Source organism: Adiantum capillus-veneris, chromosome 24, assembly GCF_014529385.1.
Source record: "Adiantum capillus-veneris isolate H3 chromosome 24, ASM1452938v2, whole genome shotgun sequence".
NCBI classification, from domain to species: domain Eukaryota; kingdom Viridiplantae; phylum Streptophyta; class Polypodiopsida; order Polypodiales; family Pteridaceae; genus Adiantum; species Adiantum capillus-veneris.
The window spans coordinates 97,579,711-97,600,393 of record NC_140954.1 but is presented as its reverse complement, the minus strand read 5'-3'; the positions used below and the strand labels follow the sequence as shown (position 1 = coordinate 97,600,393).

The following is a 20,683-nucleotide window of genomic DNA, read 5'->3' as shown; positions in this document are numbered from 1 at the left end:
AGGGCATTGAATGCCCTGCCACCCATCAACCATATTGTACTTGATTCACTTTTTAAAAAAAGTGCAAAGGTAAATAATAGACCCAAAATAGTCACCCACAAGACGAATTGTTTGCAAAATTGACAATTGTACACATCATAGACAAACTGAATTGATTGGCAAATGTAATAATGACAATTGTACAACATCATAGGCATAAAGAATTGATTGGCAAAAGGAATTGCGGTGACAAATGTAATAATATACATGGTTCAAAAAGACGTATAAAATCCGTCTCATGATACATAAGCTATGAGAAACCCTAAACTAATGCTATCTAGCTACGGCTAAACTGACGTCGTCTAATCAGACGTCTCATCGCGTCCAAGCGGCGTATCTGTCGGATTCTGCAAAAAAAGACAATAAGACAGTTTTCAGTAAATATAAACATATAACGACATTTATAAAACAATACAAAAAATAAAAAAGAGTAAACCCTAATACTAACCATGCCGCCGCGAGAACTGAGAATGTCCATCAGGGCGTTTAAGCCCTTCCTGCCTGCGTACTCGCGCTCGTACGGTGTGGGATCACGTCCTGTCATCGACCACTGTCAAAACATACAAAGATTTCATTATGTTAGAACTAAAAAACTCATAAACCCTAAACTATCGAACATGCATAAAGAGCAATGTGAAAAGACTTACAAAATCGGCCTCAAATGATGCCCATCCACCGCTCCCAAGTGGTGCGAGCTCCCTGCCTCTACTCGCGCTCTGGCTGCATCCTTTTGTTGCTTCCACTTGTCGGGATTCTCGCGCGCTGCTTTCTTCGCATTCTTCCAATCTTCTTTGGCCAGCCAATCTGGCCTATTCCACCCATTCTTGATTGCTTTTTGCACTTCGGAACGCTTGTGTTTGCAGTATTCGCGCATTCGAATCTTCATCAGGTCTTCATTGAAGCGCTGATCCCGTGTTGGAACGGGAAACTCATCATGAAGTATGCTGATGACTCTGTTTTTTAAATCACTTGGTACTTCACTCCATTTGTTTAGTATATAGTGTCTAAACAGCTGAGAGCAAAGACCACGCATGCGCGAGATCACCTTCTTGCCGTCATCATCCATGATGATGCCGCCGCTGAAGTCGACGGAGTAAGGCAAGCCCTCTGGCCGGTGACGCGTGAACCTGGGTGTCCCGGCAGGGGTCTCTAGCGGCGTGTCGATGGGGGTACGGACGTCAGGTGTCTCCACCGGCGTCTGGGCCCCGAAGCGAGGAGTGTCGAGTGGGGTGGCTCCTGGCGGAGTAGGTAGAGGTGTGTAGCTTCTAGGAATAGTCAGCCGTGCAAAACCTGGCGTAGATGGCGATGCTGTGGCTGGTGTGGGGGCGGGCAAAGAAGGGGAGGGTAAAGAGCCTCGTCGAACACGAGGCGGTGTGGAGGCATCGGTGGTGGAATCCCCACAACAACCGCCACCGCCACCACTAGAGCGCCGGTGTCTAGACGAGTGTGACGCTCGTCTCGTCGACGCCGAAGCTTCGGAGCGCGCCGAATGCTCCGAAAGAGAGGGAGATGCGGATGGAGTAGGAACGTGCGATGATGCGCCAGAGCGATGACGCTCCACGTACCACTGTCTCTGCTGCGGTGACAAAGAAGAAAGAAACTCCTCATCATCCATACCTGCATTAAACACACGAATATTTAAACTTAATATTGAATGAATAGAGTAGACAATGACGCAAAGACCATTAAATACAATGACGTAATGACGCATATAAATACAATGACGCAATGAATCGAGTGGTAGAAGAGGCAAGTCGAAAACTCAGAATTTTCAATCAAAAGATGTGAGCGCGAGTAGAAAAGAGCGTTACACACCATGGAAGCTACTTAGAGAGCTAGAGCTTTTACAACACGGAGCAAAATTGTTCAAATACAATATTTGTGGCTTTAAGAGATCTCTCTCTCATCCTCGCATAACTCAGCATAACTTCCTATATCTATATAGAGCTCTCCGTTTAAACACATATCCTCTGTTTCATTTTGTAGCTCCTCTGCATGCACCCCATATAGAGTAGTAGCATCTTGATGCTCGTCTGGCACCACCGCAGCGGCTTCTGATTGAGCATCTTCTCTGATCTCCTCCATTGATGTCGTTGTGATTGGCACATGGTAGCCTTCATACGTCCTTGCACTACGAGGGGCTACCTCTATGACGTACCACCAGTTTGATGTAGACTTTGTAGGATGAAATACTACCTGCCAGAGCCACATAACTTACATGAGAGCTTTCAAGCACATAACTTGTAAAAGGGGGATGTTAACTATTTATATACTTACTTGTTCACAATGCTCGGGTAGTACGAAAGTGTCTCTTAGGTCAGTCCATTTCTTAGTAGAATCCACCTCAAGAAAACCAGACTCTCCTCTACGCACAGTAGCGTTTCGACCCTCCATGATTATCTTGAACCATTGCACGTCGAACAAGTCGACAAAAAATCCTCTGTAATCGATCCTCAAAATCTCTTGCACACTACAAGAGGTTGTGTGCTCTTGTGACGCTCTTAGCGACGGAAATACACTGGGTTTTTATAACCCCCGGCGTCGCTATAACCGTCGCTAAAAGCGTCGCTACGAGAGCGTCGCTATAGGCGTTGCTATACGCGTCGCTATAGGCGTCGCTATATAGCGACGCTCATAGCGACGCCTATAGCGACGTAGATAGCGACGCTCTCACAGAAGAGTATAGCGACGCTACAGAGCCATAAATAGCGACGCTTATAGCGACGCCTGAGAGAATATTTTTTTGGTGGCAGGGCATTGAATGCCCTGCCACCCATCAACCATATTGTACTTGATTCACTTTTTAAAAAAAGTGCAAAGGTAAATAATAGACCCAAAATAGTCACCCACAAGACGAATTGTTTGCAAAATTGACAATTGTACACATCATAGACAAACTGAATTGATTGGCAAATGTAATAATGACAATTGTACAACATCATAGGCATAAAGAATTGATTGGCAAAAGGAATTGCGGTGACAAATGTAATAATATACATGGTTCAAAAAGACGTATAAAATCCGTCTCATGATACATAAGCTATGAGAAACCCTAAACTAATGCTATCTAGCTACGGCTAAACTGACGTCGTCTAATCAGACGTCTCATCGCGTCCAAGCGGCGTATCTGTCGGATTCTGCAAAAAAAGACAATAAGACAGTTTTCAGTAAATATAAACATATAACGACATTTATAAAACAATACAAAAAATAAAAAAGAGTAAACCCTAATACTAACCATGCCGCCGCGAGAACTGAGAATGTCCATCAGGGCGTTTAAGCCCTTCCTGCCTGCGTACTCGCGCTCGTACGGTGTGGGATCACGTCCTGTCATCGACCACTGTCAAAACATACAAAGATTTCATTATGTTAGAACTAAAAAACTCATAAACCCTAAACTATTGAACATGCATAAAGAGCAATGTGAAAAGACTTACAAAATCGGCCTCAAATGATGCCCATCCACCGCTCCCCAAGTGGTGCGAGCTCCCTGCCTCTACTCGCGCTCTGGCTGCATCCTTTTGTTGCTTCCACTTGTCGGGATTCTCGCGCGCTGCTTTCTTCGCATTCTTCCAATCTTCTTTGGCCAGCCAATCTGGCCTATTCCACCCATTCTTGATTGCTTTTTGCAGTTCGGAACGCTTGTGTTTGCAGTATTCGCGCATTCGAATCTTCATCAGGTCTTCATTGAAGCGCTGATCCCGTGTTGGAACGGGAAACTCATCATGAAGTATGCTGATGACTCTGTTTTTTAAATCACTTGGTACTTCACTCCATTTGTTTAGTATATAGTGTCTAAACAGCTGAGAGCAAAGACCACGCATGCGCGAGATCACCTTCTTGCCGTCATCATCCATGATGATGCCGCCGCTGATGTCGACGGAGTAAGGCAAGCCCTCTGGCCGGTGACGCGTGAACCTGGGTGTCCCGGCAGGGGTCTCTAGCGGCGTGTCGATGGGGGTACGGACGTCAGGTGTCTCCACCGGCGTCTGGGCCCCGAAGCGAGGAGTGTCGAGTGGGGTGGCTCCTGGCGGAGTAGGTAGAGGTGTGTAGCTTCTAGGAATAGTCAGCCGTGCAAAACCTGGCGTAGATGGCGATGCTGTGGCTGGTGTGGGGGCGGGCAAAGAAGGGGAGGGTAAAGAGCCTCGTCGAACACGAGGCGGTGTGGAGGCATCGGTGGCGGAATCCCCACAACAACCGCCACCGCCACCACTAGAGCGCCGGTGTCTAGACGAGTGTGACGCTCGTTTCGTCGACGCCGAAGCTTCGGAGCGCGCCGAATGCTCCGAAAGAGAGGGAGATGCGGATGGTGTAGGAACGCGCGATGATGCGCCAGAGCGATGACGCTCCACGTACCACTGTCTCTGCTGCGGTGACAAAGAAGAAAGAAACTCCTCATCATCCATACCTGCATTAAACACACGAATATTTAAACTTAATATTGAATGAATAGAGTCGACAATGACGCAAAGACCATTAAATACAATGACGTAATGACGCATATAAATACAATGACGCAATGAATCGAGTGGTAGAAGAGGCAAGTCGAAAACTCAGAATTTTCAATCAAAAGATGTGAGCGCGAGTAGAAAAGAGCGTTACACACCATGGAAGCTACTTAGAGAGCTAGAGCTTTTACAACACGGAGCAAAATTGTTCAAATACAATATTTGTGGCTTTAAGAGATCTCTCTCTCATCCTCGCATAACTCAGCATAACTTCCTATATCTATATAGAGCTCTCCGTTTAAACACATATCCTCTGTTTCATTTTGTAGCTCCTCTGCATGCACCCCATATAGAGTAGTAGCATCTTGATGCTCGTCTGGCACCACCGCAGCGGCTTCTGATTGAGCATCTTCTCTGATCTCCTCCATTGATGTTGTTGTGATTGGCACATGGTAGCCTTCATACGTCCTTGCACTACGAGGGGCTACCTCTATGACGTACCACCAGTTTGATGTAGACTTTGTAGGATGAAATACTACCTGCCAGAGCCACATAACTTACATGAGAGCTTTGAAGCACATAACTTGTAAAAGGGGGATGTTAACTATTTATATACTTACTTGTTCACAATGCTCGGGTAGTACGAAAGTGTCTCTTAGGTCAGTCCATTTCTTAGTAGAATCCACCTCAAGAAAACCAGACTCTCCTCTACGCACAGTAGCGTTTCGACCCTCCATGATTATCTTGAACCATTGCACGTCGAACAAGTCGACAAAAAATCCTCTGTAATCGATCCTCAAAATCTCCTGCAGCGTGCCGAACTAAGTGAGTTCGGCCACCACGGGATCTGCATCAGAGGAACGTCGTCGACTAGACTGTTCAAATTTTGCCATGATTCCACAATCTTGAGTAAAACGCTTTTTGTCGATTCGTTCCACCCTAAAATGTCGACCTTTACACCATGCTGCTGTGTATGACTTATACTACAACGAACAAAGATTATGAGTGGCCGTTCAAACGTTTATAAATAAAGTCACTTGCTAGTCGTACATTGCAAACTTACCTTGGTCGCGCAACCCCGAGAGTACTCCCACTCTTCTTCAGTCACTTCGTCACCGCATTGTTGTGCGCTTTTCAATTGGTTGTGCAACCATCTTAAGCTCATGAAGGTTGGTAGGCTCTCCAGAACCGCTGGATAGTGCATCGGTGGTCGTCTTCCCCGTCTCCACTCGATTCGTGCCCTTTGTCGCTCTTGCTTTGCATCCTCATATTGTGAAATCCACTTTTGCATCACTGGATTGTGAAGCATGCAAAATCGGTTGATTTTAGCCTCTAGATCTTCCGTCATCTTCTTCTCAACACCGAGATTGCACATGACAATCCCAGATATGCGCTCATCATCTATGGTTCGCCATAGCGTGTCCCGGGATTTATCAAATCCGTCTAGCCACTCTCCAATGTACACTAGGGACTCTGATACCAACCAACCTTCTGCCATGCTACCCTCCGGACGTGCCTTTTGACGCACATATCCCTTAAGCGTTTTCATGAAACGCTCTAAGAAGAACATCCATCTGGAATGAACTGTGCCAGCTATTTCCACCTCATCAACTATGTGAATAAGAAGATGCACCTGAATGGTTAGCATTGTAGTAGGAAAATGTTTCTCAAACATGCACACAAGCTCCGCAGCATTTAGTTTGGCGAATGGTATGGAGTCTACGTCGATCTCCTTTTGTGAGATCCATTGCACCAGCTTTGCAAGTTTGTAGATTGTGTTACGGATGTCGAGAGACAAACATCCCTCAATGGCAACCGGTAAAATAAACTGTAAAGTATGTGCAGCAATGATATTAAAGTCCACATTTTATGCAATGATATTAAAGTCCACTATGAACGTACCTGACACATTTTATGCCAATCGTGTGACTTCAAACCGGTAAGCTTTCCTTCTTTAGTAAAACACGTTCGGAGCGAGTGCATTACGCCAGTGGGGGTCCGCAAAGATCGAATGGCCTCTTTTACTTTGCGTTCTTGGGCTCCTGTGAAAATCCATGGTGCTTTAGGAAGTTTTATCGATCCATCAGACGCTGTTTGCGACAATATTGCTCCATACGATCCACATTTCTAAGGTCAACTCTGGCTCCCAAAGTATCTTTCTTGCCGGTCAAATGGTCCCATAGTAGATTACCCACATTCTTGAATATGTGCATTGGATCGAGCAAGTGATTGATCACGAGTCGGGCCAGTATGGTAACTCGTACCATAGAGATAGTCTCTTCATCCCTGGAGGCAATCCGTCATCGCACATCTCCTTCTGCTCTAACCATGCTTGTGCAGACATCCTTGGTGGCTCTCTTCCCAAAAAGCCGTCGCGTAACACATGATTCTCCGGAAGATACGCTTGATGACCTTCGTAGATTTGCTTCTTCAGTGAGGGTGCCCTACGTGCATTCAGTCTAGGTCCACATGTGACACATGCTCTGTATCCGCTTGTTTGAAGCCTGCATGTATACACATGATAATAGATCAACTATGGGGAAAAACAAGATTTACAGTGTCTGAGAGAGGAGTGTCAATAGATCACCTGAGCATTCTGTTAGCCCGGGATAGTCATGCATGGTCCACATTAGAATACCTCTGATCAAAGCATTTCGTCGTCCTGTGTGTCGCTCATATCCACCACCTCTATGCCAATCCACAATTGTTGTAGCTCTTCCAATAGTGGACGAAGATACACATCCATATTCCCCACTTTATATCGCCCTGGCACAATCAAGCTTAGCCATAGGTGCCCCTTCTTCGTAGTCAACCACGGGGGAATGTTGTAGTTGACGATGACAACGGGCCATACACTGTAAGATGTTGATCTTTGACCAAATGGATTTACGCCATCCATAGCCAGGCCTAAGCGCAAATTTCGAGCTTCCCTGGCAAAATCCGACCATGTTCCATCTATATGTTTCCAGGCTGCGCAATCTGCAGGAATTCGTAGCACACCATCCGAAGATTTATTCTCCTCATGCCATGATGCTAGGGCGGCCATGGACTTACATTCGAAGAAATGCTTGATGCGAGGAAGCAAAGGAAAATGTCGCAAAACCTTTTGTGGAATTTTTGTCCCGTGGGAGATCTACTCGATATCTTTCGGAATCACATTTCGGACACTTCTCCATGTCTGTGTATTCCCCTCTGAAAAGAATGCAGTCATTAGGACAAGCGTGGATAGAATAATAATCCATCCCCAAGTTTCGCAAATCTTTCTTGCTTCATCTCGGGAATCTGGCATCACATTGTCAGCTGTAGAATGTGCTCTTTCAGCAATCTACACAACATAAAAATATGATACAGTCGTGTAAAAATCTATCAGATCATTATACATTTAGAGTTCTATTAAAGTAACTATTTGTAATAGATCACCTGAAAAGCGCTGTGACGCTAGTGTCACTCCATCCAAACTTTGCCTGCATGTTGAGAAGAACCAGGAGTGCTTTCAATCTAGACATACGTGCTCCATTATACAATGATGTATCGGCTTCACTTTTCATATCATCATAGATAAGCCTTTCTGAATCCATGATCGTCTCGATCATTTCATCAATCTCGGGCTCAAACATTGTCTCGTTGGGAATGTGCTCTGCATGATCATCCCCCGAGCTGTCAGAGGCTACATCTTGTGGCCTCACATATGCTGCTTGACCAAAGCGCCTGCGAATACTCTATTGGGTTGCAAGATTGCTGCTTGTTGGCCAGCGTCAGAGTCCGACGAGTTATAATTGGCAACAACTCGATCTATAATAGATGGATCGAAACTCGCCAAATTCGCGAACGTGCTGCAAAGAAACACGTCTTGTCCGTCGCACAGCATGCTTGCATTGATTACAAGGACATAAGACCCTCGTTGAGAGATAGGTGTTTCGGTTGGACGGTCCCACATCCTCGTCGCTACTCATAATGAGGATAAAAAACTTATAACCTAGACAACAAATTTAATATTCTATTGGCATTCTTCGTCTTATCTCTCTCTCTCTCTCTCTCTCTCTCTCTCTCTCTCTTCTCTCTCTCTCTCTCTTTACCTCACATTCTCTAGTCATGTCCAATCCCCGCACACCTCGTCTAGAGGTGCACGGAGATCAGAACCACCGGGTTAAATCTCGTCTTTATTGTCAATACCTATATTTGTGGGTACAAGAAATCTAGACACCCACGTCTACATGATACTGCATGTAGTGGACAAAATCCCTTTGCCTCTTCTCTAGCTGTAGCACTTCACTTCATCTTAACATCTTTTCACAGTAGATCTCTTCACTGTTCGTCTAACTCTAAACCCTAAACCGTAAGTAATTCTTGCGTGGACTCGATCTAACGTAAATAAGCGTAAATCTAAATAAACGTAAATCTAACTAAAAATAAAGCTAAATCTAATTTAACGTAAGTCTAATGACTAGAGGTTGTCTAGATGGTCATTGTGTCGGGGATGTAGTGACTCTTGCCGCCCTGAATATCCACCTTCTTCCCTATCTTCTGAAGACATTTCACCAGTACTTTTTGGATCGACGGAGCCACATGAGTGAAGGCAGCAATACCCTATATTCCATTGAGGGCTTTCTTCACCGCTTCATGCAGGCATCGCAGTCTATGGAGACCCGCATCTAATCTAATATAAGTAAATCTAAATCTAGCTTAAATAAACGTAAATCTAGTTAAAAATAAACCTAAATCTAATTTAATGTAAGTCTACATATAACCTAATCTTTAACGTCTTTTAAGATAGTTTCCTACGCGTTATAACTCTCTTCTTCCTGTTGTGTGCGCGTGTGTGGATGTGTGTGCCAATAAAAAGAATAAATGGTATAACCTTTCTATCACCCATGCCAAGTATGATAGATTGATTATGCCATTTCTCTCTTGAATAATAGGTCTTCAGTTCAACTCCTCGTCGGCTAGATCTTTAGGTCTTTTAATTTTAATTAGTTTCCTACGACGCTCCCTTAGTTTCTCTTTCTTTCTCTCTCAATGTGTGTGCGTTTTTTTGGATCGTATGCATGTTTTCTTTCTCTTTTCCTCTCTCAATGTGTGCGTTTTTTGTTTATGCATGTTCTCTCTCTCTTTTCCTCTCTCAATGCGTGCGTTTTTTGTTTATGCATGCTCTCTCTCTCTTTTTCTCTCTCAATGTGTGTGTGCATTCTTTTTTTACGTATGTGTGTGCGTTTTTGCACTCTCTCTCGCTCTCTCTCTCTCTCTCTCTCTCTCTCTCTCTCTCTCTCTCAAAAACACTATGTGTGTGTGTGTATGTGTGTGTGTGAGAGAGAGAGCGAGGGAGAGAGAAAGAGGGGAAGGGAACATGAGAATGAGGAGAGGGAAGGAGCATACCTGGCTCTCCTTCCTCTCCTCGTGTGTGTGTGTGTGTGTGTGTGTGTGTGTGTGTGTGTGTGTAAAAGAAAAAGAGAGAGAGAGAGAGAGAGAGAGAGAGAGAGAGTGAGGGAGAGCGTTACCTGCTCTTTGCTTGAGGGCGCCGAAAAACTCAGATCTGAGATCTGAGTTTTTGGGCGCACTCGGTTATTTTTTTTACCCCAGCTGGCGTCGCTATGAGCGTCGCTATAAGCGTCGCTATGAGCGTCGCAAACTTCTTTGTAAATTTGCGACGCTCATAGCGACGCCGAGAATTTTTTTTTTTGAGCGTCGCTGTGTGAGCGTCGCTAATGTGAAGAGCCTCTTGTAGTGGTATATCCACACCAAAAGCATAATTCTGCTTAGACACATAAGATACTACTACAAGTTACAAAATTGCAAGCCAGAATCTCCATGTGAAGGCATCACCCTGTCATATTAATCCATGGCAAGGCCATACTCACAGCAAAAATGGTAAATACTGAATTCCCAAGCTGATACAGCATGTGTATATCCACTCAACTTTAATGGCTCAGTTCCCCTTGTTATGGGCAACTACCATAGCCATGTAAATGATCAAATTGACCACTCGGTTACTGTTGAACAATAGGAGCAGAGCCTTCAGCCTTGAGATTACTAAAGAGCATGCATGATTTTATCCTCAAATCATTCGATGGACAAAGAGCACCTGAGTGTCACTCTACATTAACATTTCTTAAAACACCATAAACAGTGTATGCAATTGATAATAGTTACAACTCAAACAAAGCGCCTATAATGCTTCAGACACAGTTGTGATGACACAGACAAAGCGCCTATAATGCTTCAGACAAGTAAAGACACCAGGAAAACTTGACAGAGTACCACGCTGAATATCATCACGCTGACACAACCAATCATAAACTCTACATGTTACACATGAATGTCGAGGCCATATATTGATAATTGTCAATGTTACAATGATAAGGCAACACATGGCTAAACTTTGAAGTGACTTTTGACTTCTAGTGTAATAGAAAAGATACAAATTACCAAAAACCTTGCGAAAAGTTCCATTGATACATAGATTTTTAAATATAGCAAACTCAAAACGATCTGGGACAACCGTCTATGCAGTGAGATTTACAGATCTTTTCTTCTTCCTCCTCCATAAGGAGAAAACATCATCCCAAGGCTCGTCCGAAGTTGTTGCTGGCACATTCAACCCAATGAACATGTAATTTTCAAGTGTTGATGTACTCATGATCGTCCTATGGGCTGATTTGATGTTGTTTTGAAGAGAGAAACCGCGTTCTACAGGAGCTGTATTCACAGGAACTATTGAGAGAATCTGCCAAAGCTTCATTAAGTTCGGATGCATAGTGGCATCATCTTTGCATGCTTCCCATGATTCACGAAAGCTTTTGTGTTTGAAGTTGGAAGACAAAACCATTGTAAATGAGTCCAGCTCTCCCAAGCAATGCTCTACATCAGCAACCAGACATCCATATTGTTTGAATATCTCCAGCAACCACTTCTTGGTACATGCCTCTTGCACCAGCTCTTCACTTGGATAATGCTTTGGACTGAAAAGCTTGCAAGCCTCTAATATCGGTATGTCTTCTTGCACACGGCTGGACAAATTCTCCACAACTTTTGTGACCAGTTCTTTACCCAAAAGCATGCAGTCTTCAAAGAAACCGCCTCTGCTGGATCCCTCAATATTCCTGTCAAATCTTAAGCTGTGAACATGCTTTTCTCCACCTGCATCAGCAAAAGTGATTTTGCCATCTTTTGTACCCTGAACAAACTGCTTCAAATATTTTGTTCCGCAACCAGCAGAGTCTCTCAAAAACTTCTTCCTCAAATTTTGTAACACCGCATCAGCAAACCCTGATATGTTAGAAACATCCACAAGATCTGGTTGAAATTGGCAACTCAAAACATTTAGTTCTGAACATATATCTGCTAGCAAGTGTATATAAAATTGATTTGCATAAAGAAAAAGTTCATCATATATGCTTGGCTTCTCTTTCCCAAACTCCAAAAGCAATGCAGGCATAACTTTCACCATGCGTTCCATCACCTGTCCACGAGACAACCACCTCACTGAATGTATGCGCAACATGGCCAGCTCCGACAAGTCTAATGCACCCTCAATAAGCTTCAAATCATCCATGCGCTTCCCCGATGCATGAAGCCAGGTATAGATACTTCTACATAGCTTATCTAGATGCGAAAGTTCTGGAAAAGAGTCTACATCTTGACTTGCTACAAGATTCTCACGATGGGCAAGACAGTGCACAAGAAGAAGATGGGGAACATCTGCTCTCATCCTAGCAATGAGTCCACCTCTATGGCCCACCATAACAGAGCATCCATCAGTAGCGAGAGATACAAGTTTGTGCAAACACAAACCCATCTCCTTTATCAACTCCAGAAGAGCATGATACTTTGCTTCTGCTCCACCATCATCCGTCTTGATAAGCTTAACAAAAGTAACACGATTCTCCCCCTTACCCCCATCTGTCAAATAGCTAACATAGACAGTGAGATGACCCTCTTTTCCCCCATCTGTACTGTCATCAACCATTAGGGAATACCAAGGGATTGCTTGTATTTATTTACATAAAGCAACCCATAGAACATCCCGGATTGCTTGTGTAAATTCAATACCAGCAGCTCTATTAAGGTAAGTTCCATAATCAGCATTACGTGGCATATTTTGTAACCCCTGCTCGATCTGATGAAGACACAACTTCTCAAACAACTCCAAAGGTCTAGCAGACTTCACAACAAAATACACTTGCCACATCACAGTAATCACACGTACTTTCTCCTTGTCTTCCAAGGTTGCAACATAATCGGGCAGAGGGATGCAAACCCTCTTCTCCTTGTTGGCCCACTTGAAGGCAACAATTTGATGCTCATCTAATTCGCTATGCTTAGTCAAAGCCGGAAGTTGGAGTGTAGAAGACCCGTTATTTGCATAAGGATTCTTTTGTTTTGAATAAACACACCACTCACATTTGACCCTCACCTTTCCCTCAAATATCACTGGGTAAGCCCATTTGTGTTGGAGCTTCCAACCTGGTATCCATCTTCTTTTCTTCTTAGCTTTAGAAGGTGGTTCCAAGCTCGTAGGAAGCTGCACTTCTTGGGCTTCCTCGTCATCATCCAAAGAGCTCTTCCATCACATGGTCTCGCTCTTTCTGTAGCTCTCTCTCTCTCTCTCTCTCTCTCTCTCTCTCTCTCTCTCTCTCTCTCTCTCTCTCTCTCTCTCTCTCTCTCTCTCTCTGTGGTTTTAGTTTTATCTTCAATAGCTTTATAGAAGTTTGAAAGATCTACTTGCTTTCTTTTCTTGTCAACCTTTTTCATTTTCAAACTAATAAAACTCTGCATTCATTATATCAAATTTTCAATGCATTCATACAAAATTCAAAGTGACATAAAATAAGTTGCATATTAAAAGACAAACATAATCTGCATACTCGAAAAAAAAATTGCTTACCAGCAAAGAGACATAAGACAATAGCTTCAGACAACAAACTATTGATTGCACTTCTTAGAAAGCTGCTCTAATGGAAGGTTGAAGCTAGGTGAGACACTTTGATATGTGAAGAGTGACTCTCGAATCCTGCTACCTGTAGGCATCTAGGCTGTATGCAACATCCAAGATGGAAAGCTGGAACCAAGAAAGAATGACTCTTTCTATCTGCATACAACATGGATGATGAAGGTTAATACTAGTTTTAGGAGCTTTGAAATAGTGCATGCAAGGTAACAAGTTGCATTGTGCAAGCAATACAATTTACCAGTTACAAGGCGGAGGCTCGAGCTGCTCGCAAGTCACGACTCATAACAAGAAATACAAATGCACTCGAGGGCCAGGCATCCATAGGCATTGGCGAGTCGTGGTCGTGGAGTCTGGACTCGAGTGTGGACTGATGAACTACCTTACAGCTTGCAAGTTGTCAGAAATTCGTGGGTTGGAGCTTGGGATTTACCTGGTATTACTATGACCCCCAAAAACACTCGGGAGTCAAGCTCTCGCACTACAATCCATTGCCTGAATTCTCTATTGTGCATATGCGATATAGAGGGCTTGCAGCTTCTGCTTTATTGCCTTCTTTGGAAGGTCGCCTGCGTTCATGAATAAATCGTTGTGCAGACTCACGGCGCAACGAGTCAGGGATCAAGATGTCATCTGCGTGCAAAGTTCGAATTTCGAATGTCGAATAGGGGCCAGCCTGCGCGCTTCTTTTCATCTCTGGATTTGGCTCCCGAGTCCCAGCCTCGCTTGGTTACCCTCATTAAAATTTTCGAGAGGTCTTGAGTTCAATACTCTCGAATCTCTCCAGCTTCAAATATGTCTAGCGGCCAGCCCCAAAGACTCTCTTGACTCCAACTTCAAATATCTCCAGCCTTGAATATGTCCAGCTTCAAATATGTTCGGCCTTGGCCCTCAAATACCTTTGGCAGGCAAAATTACTCGAGGAAGGGCACTTCAAAGAGTTGCCCTTCCTTAGGAAGGCTTTGAAGAGGGACACCCTTCCCTTGGGAAGGGCTCCCTAGCCCACTTGACCTTCCATGGGAAGGCCTCCAATTGAATTGCCATGCGCAGGCAGGGCTACATCCAAAGGAAGGGCTGGCAACAACGTTCGGGAAAAATCATTTTTCCAAACATACAGAATTCACTTACTTGTTAATTTCAAGAGGAAATTTCAAAACATTAGGCTATTTTGTAAGATTTTTACACTATTTTTGTCTATTCTGGGGCTGCATTTCTCCTTTTCCCTTGTGCCCTCAACCGACATTTTTGAGATTGAAAACGGCACGATATTAAGCTGAGACACATTTTTTCCGAACACTGGCTGGCAGGGTTGCAAATTTCAGCGCTGGCCGCCCCGCCCCGCCCCGCCCCGGCCCGCGGCATGGCCCCCTTTTACCCCAACATCCTTAATGTTGAGGTCCACATGGCGGCATGGCTACTACTAGGTGATGAAAAGGCAAAAGGTTTTCATTATTTCGTAGCACCCGCGTGCCACGTGATAGAAAAGTGGCTCCACGTGGGTAAGTGAGAAGGGGGCCCACGTGCTCGGGCAGCGGATCTTTGTTGGGAGGACCGAGGTTGGGCCCTTGGGCCGCTGGGCGAGGCTCTGTGAACGTGCAGGGGAGCCGAATTCCAAGTTCCAACAGACAGAGTACCGCACGGCAGCCTACCTCTTTTCTCTCTCTCTCTCTCTCTCTCTCCGATCGGCCTGCACGATCCCCGGGGGATCGCTTCACGTGGCCCTCCGCAATGCCCAACTCCTCTGCTCAAATGGGTCTGCCATGCCTCCGGCTCCCACAGCGCCAACGGCATCATGTTCAGCAGAGAGCCCTTCACCTCTGGTCAGAGAGCCCACGTTTCCCCATCGCCATCGCCTTCTTCTTCATGATCTTAATTAGACCACGGACTCCGTCGAAGTTACGCCGGGTCGAGCGCAGTTTCAAATTCAAGGTTTCCCATGGTTTCCCCTGTTCTGTAGCTCCCTTGTTGTGGGCATTGCCTACGCCTCTCGTCTCCAAAATCTCCCATCTCTATCTTTCTTTGAAGGTCCATCATCAGGCTCGATGCAATGGGCAGGAGCAGCGAATTGAGAGCCATTCAGTAAACCAATAACTGAGCTGAGAGCAGCAGTCTTTGCTGAGGAAGAGGCACACACACACACACACGCACTACCCTTCATACTACGCAAGTGTGTTTCTTTTAAGCATTCATGTGTGTGTGTGTGAGAGAGAGTTCTTTTAAGCATTCGTGTGTTTGTGTGTGTGTGTGTGTGTGTGTGAGTGAGAGAGAGAGAGAGAGAGAGAGAGAGAGAGAGAGAGAGAGAGAGAGAGAGAGAGAGAGAGAGAGAGAGAGAGACTTTGTGCATTGCAGGCATGTCGAGTACAAGACACAGCTACTCTTCTGGAGGCTCTGGCAAATCCAAGCATGGCAGGAGAATCGCACAAACATCAGCAGATGCTAAGCTTTATGCCGCATATGAAGAGTCGTCCGAGTCTGGGTCTTTCGACTACAGTCAATCTGTTAGTGCAGGGAAAGAAGGCATTTCTTCCCAACTGGTTACTGCCTACCTTCAGCGTATGCAACGCGGAGGTCTTGTTCAGCAATTTGGGTGCTTGATTGCAGTGGAGGAAGAGACCTTCAGAGTCCTTGCATATAGTGCGAATGCACCTGAGATGCTAGATGTAGCCACTCAAGCCGTGCCAACAATGGGGCAATATAGCCGTCTCTGTATAGGTGCTGATGTAAGAACTCTGTTATCTCCGGCGAGTGCATCAGCATTGGATCGAGTCATCGGTGTTGTCGATGTGAGCATGTTCAATCCCATAACCGTGCAAAGCCGAAGCTCTGGAAAGCCCTTCTATGCAATTTTGCACAGAAATGATGTGGGGTTGGTAATTGACCTTGAGCCTATCAGGCCTGATGATGCATCTATCACTGGCGGTGCCTTGCAGTCACATAAGCTGGCAGCGAAGGCCATCGCTCGGTTGCAGTCTTTGCCAGGAGGTGATATTGGCCTCTTATGTGACTCAGTAGTGGAGGAGGTACATGAGCTTACGGGTTTCGACAGAGTGATGGCATATAAGTTTCATGAAGATGAGCATGGAGAGGTGGTTGCTGAGATAAGGCGTACGGATCTTGAGCCTTATATTGGGCTGCATTACCCAGCTACTGATATCCCACAAGCTGCTCGTTTTCTCTTCATGAAAAACAGAGTGAGGATGATATGTGATTGCAGGTTGCCGCCAGTTAAGCTTATTCAGGACAAGACGCTTAGCCAGCCCATGAGCTTGACAGGGTCAACGCTCCGCGCGCCGCATGGATGCCACACCCAATACATGGCCAACATGAATTCAATCTCCTCCTTGGTGATGGCTGTAATTGTGAATGATAGTGATGACGATAGTGCCGGCCATTCTTCGCAAGGCATTAAACTTTGGGGCTTGGTCGTATGCCACCATACGTCACCACGCTATGTACCTTTCCCCGTAAGGTCGGCTTGTGAGTTCTTGATGCAGGTCTTTAGTCTTCAACTAAATATGGAGGTGGGGATGGCTGCTCAGGTGAGAGAAAAGCACATCCTTCGCACACAAACACTTCTTTGTGATATGCTTCTCAGAGATGCTCCCATTGGTATCGTCTCGCAATCACCCAACATCATGGATTTGGTGACATGTGATGGTGCAGCATTGTATTATGGGAAGAAATGCTGGCTTTTAGGTACTACACCAACAGAGGCGCAGATTGTGGACATTGCCGCGTGGTTGTTAGATTGCCACAAGGACTCCACTGGCCTTAGTACCGACAGTCTTGCGAAAGCCGGGTATCCAGAGGCTAGCTGCTTGGGTGATGCTGTCTGTGGATTGGCAGCTGCAAAGATAACAGCGACTGACTTCTTGTTTTGGTTTAGATCTCATACTGCGAAAGAGGTTAGGTGGGGAGGAGCCCGGCATGACCCCGAGGAGAGGGATGATGGCCGCCGCATGCATCCCCGGTCTTCGTTCAAGGCTTTCTTAGAAGTGGTTAAGCAGCAGAGCTTACCATGGGAGGATGTGGAGATGGATGCCATTCACTCATTGCAGCTAATCCTTCGGGGCTCGTTTCAAGACATTGATGATAGTAATACTAAGACCATGATTCATGCGCGTCTAAATGACCTGAAGCTTCAAGGTTTGGATGAGCTAAGCACTGTTGCAAGTGAAATGGTGCGACTTATTGAGACCGCGACCGCACCTATTTTGGCTGTCGATGGGCAAGGGCTTATCAATGGATGGAATGGGAAGGTTGCTGAATTGACTGGGCTTTCTTTTGAAACGGCGATGGGAAAATCACTAGCCAAAGAGCTTGTACACGAGGAGTCAAAAACGATTGTGGAAAGAGTTCTCCATCTTGCATTGGAAGGTTGGTTTTGAAATTCATTGATGGGTGTTTTTTCTTTATTGGGTAAACTTATGGTACGCACAATTTGAATATATTTGGTCTTCCTTTGCAGGTGAAGAAGAACAAGATATAGAAATACACTTGAGAACTTATGACCAGCATAAGCAGAAAGGGGTAGTCATTCTAATTGTTAACACTTGCTGCAGCAGGGACGTTTCCAACAATGTTGTGGGCGTTTGTTTCGTGGGGCAGGATGTGACGGGTCAAAAGTTGGTGCTGGACAGGTTTATACGCATCCAAGGGGACTATAAAGCAATTGTGCAGAGTCTGAATCCGCTTATTCCCCCCATTTTTGGTGCAGATGAATATGGGTTTTGCTCAGAGTGGAATGCGGCCATGGAAAAGTTATCCAATTGGAGAAGGGAGGAGGTCTTGGGGAAAATGCTCGTGGGTGAGATATTTGGATTGCAAATGGTTTGCTGCCGCTTGCAGGGGCAAGATGTCGTTACCAAATTGATGATAGTGCTGAATGATGCTGTCAATGGCCAAGAATCGGAAAAATTTCCTCTAGTGTTTTATGACCGCAATGGGCGCCGTGTCGAAGCTCTACTCATCGCAAGCAAGAGAACTGATGCTGACGGGCGAATCACCGGTGTCTTCTGCTTTCTTCACACTGCAAGCCCCGAGCTGCTTCAGGCGTTGATCATAAAGAGAGCCAAGGAAAAGGTTGACAAAGAGTTGAGTTATGTGAAGGAGGAGTTGAAGAAGCCTTTGGAAGGACTTGCATTCACACGGACGGTGCTAGAAGGTACAAATCTAACTATAGAGCAGAGGCAGCTCATCAAGACAAATGCTTGGTGCGAAAGGCAGCTGCGAAAGATATTGGAAGATGACCTGAACAATATAGAAGAAGGGTATGCTGCTTATCCTTTGTGGAGCTCTCTCTCTCTCTCTCTCTCTCTCGGGTATAGGTGAGTGCGTGCATATGCATTTATTGAAGCACATTCTATGCATCAAACTAAGGGACTTGCCCCTTGCTCAAAGAGCGTAGCTCAGTTGGTTTAGCCTTTGTGATGTAATTCCAAGGTAGAGGGTCTGAGGCTCATGGGCTGCATTCGATGGGTGCTACCTACTTCCCTATTGGGAAAGCTGCTCCCACGGTATGGCCCCTTGTGGGTGTGACGTACAGCAATATACAGTTGTAAATACATGGGATATGTATATGTTCTCCTGTGCAGATTTCCAAGACAGTAGCTAGAGGGTGATTTGTTTGAGGCTTGAGCAGTCTTCTTACATTATGGCTGGCTACTAACGCTGCGCTGAACTTATTCTTGTAGGTACATGGATTTGGAGATGTCCGAATTTTTCATGGGATCAGTTATTGATGCTGTGATAAGTCAAGGAATGGCTGCCTCAAGAGGGAAGGGAGTGCAGATTCTAACTGAGATTCCAAATGATGTGAAGTTGATGTGTTTGTTTGGCGACCAGGCACGGCTGCAGCAAGTGCTGGCAGATTTGTTGTTTTGTGCCATAAATCATGCAACAACGACGAATGAGGATGAGAAGGATTGGGTCACAATCAAGGTGTCACGTACCAAAACCAGACTTGATGATGGTGTACATTTGATGCACTTCGAGTTTCGGTGAGTGTTGGTGGTGTCCACAGGTCTTTTGTTGTGGTTTTGGTCTTATATATATGGATATACATATTGTGTGCGCGTGCGCGCTTGGATATATATAGATATATGTATGTATGTATATATATCCATACATATATGTGCATATTGTCATATTGTATGTGGGCGGGTGTGCACGGGAGTGCGCATATATATATAGATATATGTATACAGTGTATGTATGTATATTTGATGGTTTCTTCCTGCAGTCAGTCTGGGGCTCTCAACACATAAAAATTGGTTTATCCTTACAAGCATACTATTGTCAAGGATCCAACTTTTTCCTGCTTGCTGTTAAACACAGGATTTCACATTCAGGGCAAGGGATTTCTGAAGCCTTGGTGGAGGAAATGACCAACAATTCGCAGAAATGGACACCAGAAGGTTTAGCCATATCAATAAGCTGCACGCTAATACGCCTCATGAATGGAGATGTCAAATACACCACCGATGCCGGAAACAAATGCTTTCTTGTGACTATCCAGTTCCCTTTGGCTCACAGAGATGATGCTACTAGTGTAAGATGACAAGGCAGCTTTACATAGGGAAATTTGGTGGAAGTGTTTCCAAATTTTGAGTAAATAAAATTTTCCTTATGTATCTAGGTTAACCCCACTATTTTAAGATATGTGGGATTAGTATGTAGTACACCTTTCACCTTCACCTGCCCGTGTCTTCTACACAGGCGACTTTGTGCAGCTGAATTTGGTGGAAGTGTGTGCAATTTTGAACAAATAGATCTTCCCTTTTGTAGGGCAAACCCTTTTGTAGGGCAAACCCCACTATTTTCAGACTTGTGGGAGTAGTATCTAGTACACCTTTCACCTTTACCCACCCGCCAACCCGCCCATGTCTTTTACATAGGCGACTTTGTGCAGCTCAATGCACATAACCAGAGGGCCATCTCATCCCCTGGAAATGGAGACTTTGTGCAAAGGCTCCTGGTATTGGAGCCCTTGGGACTCCATTACTTTTGTACTTTTCTGGTTTAATAATGGAGTAGTAGTAGTTTGTATGTGTGTGTGTGTGTGTGTGTGTGTGTGTGTGTGTGTGAGAGAGAGAGAGAGAGGGAGGGAAGGGGAGGGGGGGGGGGGGTGCCAAACAGTACATAAAATGACAATGTCTCATCTCTAATTGAAATAGATAACCGCCCTAAAGCTAGAAGGCTAAATAACTATGTAAGATGTATCTAAAAGTGCATCCTTAAACCAAAATATCCA

General features: G+C 45.0%; 2 protein-coding genes across 4 annotated transcripts; one reads left to right on the top strand and one right to left on the bottom strand.

Moving 5' to 3' along the window:
- Window positions 1-10,650: 10,650 nt before the first annotated feature.
- LOC147426828 (uncharacterized) lies at window positions 10,651-14,125 on the bottom strand. The gene is made up of 4 exons (XM_086498243.1): window positions 13,927-14,125; window positions 12,486-12,947; window positions 11,005-12,383; window positions 10,651-10,761 (listed from the first exon to the last, which is right to left on the bottom strand). The coding sequence occupies exons 1-4, from the start codon at window positions 14,123-14,125 to the stop codon at window positions 10,651-10,653; spliced, it is 2,151 nt and encodes a 716-aa protein (XP_086354369.1).
- Window positions 14,126-15,025: 900 nt separating this feature from the next.
- On the top strand, window positions 15,026-20,478 carry LOC147426827 (phytochrome 1). Of its 3 annotated transcripts, none has more exons than XM_086498875.1 (5): window positions 15,026-15,360; window positions 15,781-17,808; window positions 17,900-18,701; window positions 19,125-19,430; window positions 19,768-20,478. In XM_086498875.1, exons 2-5 carry the CDS (start codon window positions 15,783-15,785, stop codon window positions 19,988-19,990), a joined length of 3,357 nt encoding a protein of 1,118 aa, XP_086355001.1. In that variant the 5' UTR covers window positions 15,026-15,360; window positions 15,781-15,782; the 3' UTR covers window positions 19,991-20,478. The 3 variants fall into 3 exon arrangements, with proteins under 3 accessions (XP_086355001.1, XP_086355000.1, XP_086354999.1); XM_086498874.1 differs by having other exon boundaries at window positions 15,026-15,594; XM_086498873.1 differs by having other exon boundaries at window positions 15,026-15,598.
- The last annotated feature ends 205 nt before the right edge of the window (window positions 20,479-20,683 follow it).